Source organism: Prosopis cineraria, unplaced genomic scaffold (genome assembly GCF_029017545.1).
Source record: "Prosopis cineraria cultivar Desert tree isolate PC_DT_omini unplaced genomic scaffold, ASM2901754v1 PC1, whole genome shotgun sequence".
NCBI classification, from domain to species: Eukaryota; Viridiplantae; Streptophyta; class Magnoliopsida; order Fabales; family Fabaceae; genus Prosopis; species Prosopis cineraria.
In genome coordinates, this window is record NW_026555332.1 from 53,609,235 (window position 1) to 53,618,383 (window position 9,149).

Below are 9,149 nucleotides of genomic sequence, written 5' to 3' on the forward strand. Positions count from 1 at the left end.
TAGTTGTTTATAGGAAACGGAAGATGCTATAAAATATAGAGAGCCTGAGAGCTGATGAGTGCAAGATTGACTCAATATGGGTGAGAGTAGGTCACTAGTCAAGGGACCAAATACAATACCAAGGAACCTAGGCTGGTTAAATTATGGGCAGGTTTGGTGTGGTTGGTATCCCACTATTGCTAACTTAAATTTTGTTAATTCCTTCCCCATTTAACTTTTCATTTTGGCTTTTTTAGAAGTGGCTGAGTTTTCAATATTACTGTCTAATTAAGGCATCATTAAAATAAACAAATATTAAACCTGTTGTTGATTTTTTGGAGCTCAAGCCGCTTAACTAACGCGTTCAGTTATGAACATGATGACTCATTTATACACTGCCTGACGTTACATCCCACCTTGTTTTTAACAGTCGCAGTTTTAAAGAACCCAAGCCACATACTTCGTGCAATTTAATTTTCCATTTCGTTGATAGTACGATTGCAAAACGAAGCAACAAAAGATTTAATTTAACGCAAAATCTTCCATTTCTTTGATAATATTTATGGATGTGGTTCCTTCTAGGCTGAGCTTGTATATCACAGTAGACTTAAAACGCAGTGGGCAGTGCGAGGGTGCAAGCACGTTCTGCGTTGATTGAGCATGTCACGATATACGACCACGTCTCATAATTTGTGATCTTCACTCTTTTCGATTGCCATCCTACTATGAATGAAGGATACGAAATTGTCGAGTCCTTGCCTACTCTCTCCATTCATATCATTATTATAGTCATTACTCCGAGAATTTTAGTACGTTGGCGATACGCCCGTCGCAAGTGGGCATGAATCATTGTTTGAAATAATTCAGACGGGGTCCAGCTTTTAAGTATTGCTACTTTGCTTATGAATCCAATTACGTAATTGAATTTTATAAAAATAAAGTATCTTCCATCATTTAGGCCAAGAAACAATAATAAAACCCATTAACTCAGTAAGTATTAAAGTAACTTTCCTCATTCAGGCCAAAATACTAAAATAAAATAGAGCAACTTTCCTCACTGAACCCTGGTTCGTCCTTCCTTTCTAAAAACACACTTCATCTTCTGGTAAAAATACACACACCTTCATCAGAACGAACACACGCACACAAACACTCATACTCTTCATCTACTTTAAAATAATTATCAATAAAATAGAATTAACGGTGTTTGACTAAATACCGTCATTAAAATAGAATTAACATCGCGATAAAGGGTTCACGCCCTCCTAATTTAAAAAATAAAATTTTAAAGAAAAATAATTAATATTTCATAAAACTTTTAAAGCAACAATTATTTTGAAACAACAGTAAAACTATTAGAAAGAAACCTCCGATATAATTCAATTCATCCACGCCCAGCTCGCTTCTACTTTGCCTTGCGGATATAAAATAAAAAATAAAAAAATGCTAAAAAATGGGGTCCCTAGGCTTTCATCCCAAATGGAAACATGCGTGTAAAAAAAGGAAAAATCGTTTGATGTTGAAAGAAACGCCGCAAGAAGCTTCTCCTGACTCGGATCAATAAGCCAGCTTAACCCAGACTTCCAAGACACGGAAACATGCGTGAAGAAAATTAGAAATTACTATAACATTTTGCTTGGCTATTCTCAACTTGCAAATGTTGGAATCTCTAGGAAGTAGTAAAACAAACAAAGAACATTTTCAAAATACACAAATAAATTGTTCTTTACTAATCATTTCTAGGGCAACAAATTAATTTACAGCAGCTCTGTCCCGAAAACAAGAGGATACAAGATTCTTTTGTCCCATCGATCAAGAAGCATGAATGCATAGACTATCACGAGTCAAAATTACAGCCTCCAAGAGCTCTGGGGACAGCTATGCAGGGCAGCAATTGATGTATGACGTTATTGGAGTAGTTTTAACAACTTTGAAATGTTCACCATTCACCCTGAGTGTATTTTTGATTCCGAAAAAGGTCCTCCAAATTTGAGAGGGTAACGGACTTCATAAAGTCATGCCTGGCCACACCTGCTTAGACAAGCAACTCCTTCTTCCAGATAGTCTTCCCTGTTAATCCAAAACTCAGGTGCATCCTGGGTGTTTCAACCACCAGAACTTGACTAGTTTAGATAATCATAGTTCAGGTTGGTAGAACGCACAAACATTTTCCAGAGCGATCATGGAGATGGATGACAAAGGTCCAGTTAAAACACAAACCTTCATGATTCCAGCAAGGACAGCTCCTCCAAGATATACCATGTGCTTCCTTCGTGGTGGATCCTCAATTCGTAACCGAAGTTTCTAAACACCGAAGAGTGGGGGAATTTTTTTTTTTTTTTTGGGGGGGGGGGAAGAGTCCATGAAATGTTAGCTTAACTCATGCTCATACCAGGCCCAAAAAAAAAATAGCATGATTCTAGGTCTAAGTTCAGTCTCTCTCTTGAGAAGGACCTAGACTACCAAGTCTGCGTATCTTTAATTCAAAAACATGAATTATGTAGAAAGAAAATCAAGGCATAGTGAGGCTGAAGGAGCTTCAGATGTAATTTCATATTTTGTCCTCTTCTTGTTAGATCATACAGCGTAAGGGGCATTTGGCCACAATCAGGGATCGAACTTACACCTTATTGCCTTAAGCCATGATGCATGCCCATTAGGCCACAAGGCCGAAGTTAACTACAAGTTAATTCTAGTGCGTCATCCTTATTCCCTTTTACATGGAAAATTCTGCGAACTTTTATCCACTAGCATCATCCTCCCTTTGAACAACTCTTTCATCAAACTTCACATTCCAATGGGTAACAACACTCAGGGCAACGTCTGATGTAATAGTGCATTCATTGTTCAATACTAAACTTCTTGCTAAATTAGATTCAGTACTCATTTGCCTTTGGCACTACAAGGAAATATGTAAACCGAAAAGCACAAAAAATTTAGAAAACCTAAGTTTACCTTCAAACCATCCCGGTTGCCCTTCAGAACAACATCCAGATAACGATCCATTATTTCTTTTTCCAGTCTGAGCAAAGACAGAGAGACAAAGAGAACAAATCTTTATCAATCTTGACTTGGAAGCACAACATTTAAGGAAAAGGAAGGCTAAAACCATCTGAAAAGAAGAGTCAACGGCTCCAAGAAATAAGAATAATTAAAGAGTGTAGGAAAAAGCCATCAAATATTGTAATAATAGTCCCAAACTCAATATTTGAACCATAGGTAAATATATCACCCAACACAAGACATGCATAGCTTAACATGAATTAGACAACTCAACTTATATATGGTATAAAAGTTGGCAATCACCTCACTCACACTACATCTATCATGGTGCTACGTAGGAAGAAAAGTAGAAGAGAAGAAAGAATAGAACACGAAGAGAAGAGAGGAACAGATAGGGAGGTACAAATTGAGAGTTGAAAGAGTCAAGAAGCAGAACTCGATTTCTCATTATGCCAAAAGCCTCTCGTACAAGGACCCTCCCTTCACACAAGGCCCAACAGTTACTAACAACTCAAATTTTATAACTACCTTAGCTGACATTTATTATTTATTTTATAATTACCATCCTGCTTGGAACCACAGAAAAATTAATCAATCAACTGACATTAAAAAAAAAATGGAATCACCTGTTACTAGAATAACAATTTTGAACTATGATCAATAAGCCCACTACATAAACGGAGCCAAACATGGAGGATTTTATCAACATTTACATCTACTATTGAAAAATCCCTACCAATAAGTTAGGATGGAGAACGAAGCGAGATAGAAATGGGGGAAGAACCATGCAATGACCACTATGTTAACACATCAGATGTTTACCCCGAGTATCAGTAACTAAAAAAAGTCAAGAACGATCTAAGCTAATGTAAAGGAAAAAGAAACTACCGGCTTGGTAATCCAGGATACATTGTGCTCCCTCCACTCAGAACTATATGCTGGTATAGCTGTAGAATGGAAGGCAAATTTAAAAATAAATTACAACATTATATGCATTAAATTCCACGATATTTTCAAAACAAAACGAAGGTGGCAAGACTTCTTAGAAGCAAGACTGAGATAAGATCCTTAGGATTTTGTGGTTTTAAGCATTGATGGGACTTTTTCAATATTAATTAAAATCATGAAAAATGATTATCCCGTAAAGATGCAGATGACAATTATATAATGAAACATTATGCTCAAGTGCTGGATGTCATGAGAAGATATGCGATCTTCAGGAGATGTGACAAAACACTAACTACTAAGTTCTAATGCAGAAAGTCATTTAGCGAGGAACAAGAAACTGCTCATGAAATTTGTAACGCTCCAAATTCAAGTTTGATATCTACTTGCTCAGATACCGTGAAAAGGATCCATTTGGGATTTTTTTTTTTTAAATTACAGAAACCAACTTTGGTTTTGGAAATATTTTCAGCAGAAAGTCGTTAGCAAGAAAATAATTTCAGGAAAGTATAATTTCCAACAAGACATTTTCATAGAAAATAATGCATCCTTTAAAATTTTCTAGCATCAGATTTGTTCTGAAAAATAATTTACATCTTAAGAAAGGAAAGCCTAAAGAGGATTGTGACAAGTGATTAGAAAAAGACAGTCTGCTAGAAATCACTTTACATAAAACAAACACACCCTAAATGCCAATCAATTACATTAAAAGCTCAGCTAATTAAGAGTGAAATAATTCAGTATTTATTTATTTTTATAGAAGTGAAGAAATCCAGTGCTAGTCTCACGATTGTCCCTCTAAAATCAATCTCAAAGCACCAGAAAACCTTAAAATATGATCTGACATCCTTAAAAGTAAGAAAAACAAATGAAATCACTGAAGGAGTTTTCCAAATAAGATTTGCCATTCAATGCCGATACAAGAAAACAACAATAAAAGGAATGGCTGATAACTTAGATAACCATTAGAAGAGAACAGTTAAATCAAATAGCAAGTAGTGCCTCAGATACCTTCATAAGTTTTGCTTAGAAAGTGTAGCTAAACACAATTTCTTTTACCACACTCTTTAAGTTGATAAACTTCAATCTATGAACAAGTATTCAAATCCGAACATAACAATATGATACCAATATTAAATATTGTAAATAGCAAATATAATATTGCACCATCATCCGGTTGTCAATATCCATTTCCTGGATGCAACGGAAAACCATATCAGCCATTCCATCCCCTTCAACGTCAATAAGCTCCTGAAAGAAGGATAAACCTCTGGGCAATCACAAACCATCAAATTTCACTGCAAAAAGGCTCTTCAACCCATACAGCGGCAAACTATGATCACCATTACAACATTGAATCTACGTGCTAGCAATGGAAAACTTGAAATAAAATGGACAAGGAGAACCTACTGGAGTGAACAGAGCCTCAGGAGCCTGGAACCTTTCAGTTCCTACTTTAATCACCCTTCCATCTGGAAGCTGATCATGAGTGTATATCAATAAGCACCATTGAAGAAAACAATAAATTCATGACACCTACTTCATGCATGCATGTATACCATATTCAACTGTAGGAGACAATAAAACATCCCAATATAACATAATAAATACATTAAAACAAAAAAAAATGTAAATGAATTCACAGACAAGCATGAATACTATATGAGAAGAAACGCATAAAAGAACAGATTATAGGATAAGGCAAAGTGGATCTCCTAAAAAAAAAAAAAAAACTCTTCAATTAAGCAATATAAAGCAAAACTGCCTGCAGGATCATTGACCATTTACACAGAAATAGCCCTTAAATGTTTTCAAGAAATTAGAAATAAAACTTACAGTATAATTCTTAACAAGTATCGTGGTCTCAAGCCCCAGCTGGTATTCCCTCTTGTAGTCATAACTGCAGAAAAAAAGATATAGCCATGACAAGGAAGAAAAACATGAAACCCAGGAAACTTAGTAGAATGAGATTGTGTGTTGACCTTATGTAGCACAGCTTCTCTTTGATCTCCCTTACAGTCTCAAAATCAGCATTCCTATTCATTGCATACCTTGAGGAAATAAAATTTTGCACCATTTAGACATTAAGCATGTGATGTAAACATCCAGTTACCATCATATTAGAACTGAAATGAAGGGAATTAGCTTTCACCCCCTCCTTGAAAGCAAGTCAACAAGATATGATGTTATATGCCGGCCAGCTACATTCATTCGCTTTGTAAGATGTGGGAATGAATAGCCATCAACAACAGGAACCTGGATTAAAAGTTGCACTATTAACATTTTTTTCAAATAAGCATATAAATCATAAATCATGTTGCAGCAACAATAAATATTAGATAATTTGAACATTATCCACTTTCTCAAGACTAATGTACAGTATTACAAAATAAGCTAAGTATTTCGACAGTTTGGCTATTCACTTCATCTAAGATTTGGGATGCAAGATCTGCATAACAATCCCTCAAAACCCAATTGCCAAGCTGATGAAATCTCATTTTCCATAAACTGCACAAGTACGGTACAGTATAAAGTTTGAAAGCAGTGTTAATTATCATATACAAGTGACATGAATCATTAAAAAAAAAATCTATATTAAAGCCCTGGTTCAAGAAACTGATTTGTCCAGATAAATAAAAGGGAGATAGAACAAAGCCCCATCGTAAAGGTCAGTGTAATACTAAGCTAATTACCACATGTGTGACACCATCACCAGAGTCAATAACTAGTCCAGTCAGGAGCCCTGGGACAAGAGAAGGAAACGTTAAATTGTAGGTACAAAGAGATCACATGCCAATGAAATGTCCATGGAAGTAGTATATATTGCATTTACAAATCCTTGGAAATTATACTATCTAATTTCAAAGTGCATGGTCAAATTTTGGGGAGTAAACTACAATAAGGATCAGATAAAACTGAAAAACAAAAGTTCAACCTTAATCATCTCTATAAGCACCTTGAGCATATAATGTTAGAACAGCTTGGATTTGGATGAATACTCCAGCAAAATTGTACTTCTCGAACATCATCTCAACCTGCCAAGTCAAATTACATAAAACAATGATGTTCCAGGTATATTCAGATATTAAGAGAAAATAGTTTTTCTAGAAAAGGAAAAGGTTGGAATTGATACACAAACCATTTTTTCACGATTCTTTGAAGGATTAAGTGGAGGATCTGTGAGTAGAATCTTACAGTCTGGTGGATTAATCTATCCAAAAAAATGTTAAGCGTTGACCGTAAATATTACAACAGTACAAAACGAAGTTGTCAGCAGACAAATCAGAAGTTATAATAAATTACTTTTAATTCATTGTAAAACGCATGGTCCCACACATGACACATATCGTCCCAGTTTTGCACAATTCCGTTATTGACAGGATAAGATATATCAAGCTGATGTCGCAAATCCGCACAAGCTTCCCCAACAACAATGTCCTACATTAAACAGTGCATTCCAAAGCATAAGATATAATATACTTTAGCAATATATTAATTCAATAAACTTTAGCGGGGCAAAATCATGATAACAAGCACTTCTTGGAGATCAACATAGTCTCGCTTCCTTTACTCCCCAAAAACAAATGGCCTTGCTTCCTTCTAGAAATATATACATTGCTCACCAATTTTAAGATTATCCGATCAACAATATGACTCATTAGATTTCCCTTATATGATTTTCAGCATCAGGCCTTGCTGCTTGACAAGTCAAGCATTATTCAAATAATGAGCCATCAGTTAAGTTTTTTGGCCAAGATAATTGTGTCTTATGGCATTTTTCCTTATACGTAGAAGGTTTGTCGGTTCAAGAGCGCCACACCTTCAGCTCTTGTTCAGTTAGTGATTCTTCGTACCGAAGCATCGGCCTCCCCACCACGCAAGGAAATACAGAGGTGGGGAAGTTCTCCCCGGAAAAACCACACTTGACGTACTGCATTCAGAAGAAAATCCAACATCAAAAGGGGAAGAAAGACTCCACACATGACAACAAAGAAGTTAGAATCACCCAAAGCAGTTAAACAGCAAAAATCTCAAGCATAGAAAGTTAATGCCACGAAAGGATAGGATAATCCATACTGAGAGTTATGTTAAACGACCGTGAACTTCCAACACTCATCGGTGGTTACACAAAATTAGCAACGTCCAGAAAGATGAAAAGGGAGACAGATAAAAAAAAATTGTCAATTCTGAATAAAATATCAACAGATCGAAAAAAACTTCACCAAGAGGGACACATGGTGAACCGCATTCGGTGCTATGCAGCAAACAACCAATTTTGATCTAGAAAGAAGTAAATGGTTCTTGGCAGATAAAGCAACGCGATCCATTCATAATCAATCGCATGGTAGGAAAGCGTGAGAGAGGTACCCCGGTGCCATTGTCGCAGACGACAACGTTTCTATTCTCCATGTTTTGCTTCTTCTTCTTCAGCTGCCACTGCGGCCCCTGCTGTTACCGTGCACTGCTTTCATCCGTCGCTTGCTTTCAACCGGAATGCCGTGCAAATGCCGCCAAGGCGGGTCTACAGTCTGGTGCGGCGTCTACTCAACTCGAGCTATATAAAACGAAGTCGTTTCAGCATTACTGTGGTTTCTGATTCATTGCCGTTCTGATTTTCTTTTGGAAAATTTGATGTAAAACCCTTCACCATATTTAAATTCACTTTAGACCAGGCATAATGAAGTGAAATTAAAATACATAATAAAATTATTTCATTGTTTCTCATCCCTTCTAATTATCTATTGAAATTATTCATTTTCTTGTATCAAGTTGTTCATTAATTTATAAAAATTGTTTGCACAATTATTGAATAGTGATTTTATTTCAAGTATTGTAATTATGATAAAATAATTTGTTCATTTTTCTGTATAAAATTGTTCGTTAATCTACAAGAGTTGTTTGTACCATTATTAAATCTCAATTTTATTTTAAGTGTTATAATCATGGTAAAATAAATTTTTCATTTTCCTATATGACATTGTTCATTGACTTGCAAAAATTATTTGTATCATTACTGAAACTTGATTTTATTTCAAGTGTTGTGATCATGGTAAAATAAAAATTTGTTACCCATGCTGAAATTGTTCATTTTCTTATATGAAATTGTTCATTGACTTGCAGGAATTGTTTGTGCCATTATTGAAATTTTATTTTATTATGTGTTGTAATCATGGTAAAATGAACTGTTCATTTTCCTATATCAAATTGTTCATTGACATATA

The 9,149-nt window shown here is 35.4% G+C and overlaps 1 protein-coding gene across 2 annotated transcripts; it reads right to left on the reverse strand.

Moving 5' to 3' along the window:
- Window positions 1-1,578: 1,578 nt before the first annotated feature.
- On the reverse strand, window positions 1,579-8,467 carry LOC129318930 (actin-related protein 2). Of its 2 annotated transcripts, none has more exons than XM_054963950.1 (15): window positions 8,296-8,467; window positions 7,748-7,858; window positions 7,231-7,365; window positions 7,067-7,138; window positions 6,884-6,962; window positions 6,621-6,670; window positions 6,080-6,183; window positions 5,910-5,978; window positions 5,764-5,827; window positions 5,338-5,406; window positions 5,095-5,178; window positions 3,871-3,929; window positions 2,935-3,001; window positions 2,200-2,283; window positions 1,579-2,049 (listed from the first exon to the last, which is right to left on the reverse strand). In XM_054963950.1, the coding sequence occupies exons 1-15, from the start codon at window positions 8,335-8,337 to the stop codon at window positions 1,987-1,989; spliced, it is 1,152 nt and encodes a 383-aa protein (XP_054819925.1). In that variant the 5' UTR covers window positions 8,338-8,467; the 3' UTR covers window positions 1,579-1,986. The 2 variants fall into 2 exon arrangements, with proteins under 2 accessions (XP_054819925.1, XP_054819918.1); XM_054963943.1 differs by having other exon boundaries at window positions 1,579-2,075; window positions 8,296-8,466.
- Window positions 8,468-9,149: the final 682 nt, after the last annotated feature.

Coding starts and splice junctions, on each gene's coding strand:
- LOC129318930 (XM_054963943.1), bottom strand. CDS start 8,337: ATGGAGAATAGAAACGTTGTCGTCTGCGACAATGGCACCGGG. Junction 5,828..5,909: donor GAGAAGCTGTGCTACATAAG/GTCAACACACAA, acceptor TTTTTTCTGCAG/TTATGACTACAAGAGGGAAT. Junction 3,930..5,094: donor ATATTGACAACCGGATGATG/GTGCAATATTAT, acceptor TCCATTCTACAG/CTATACCAGCATATAGTTCT.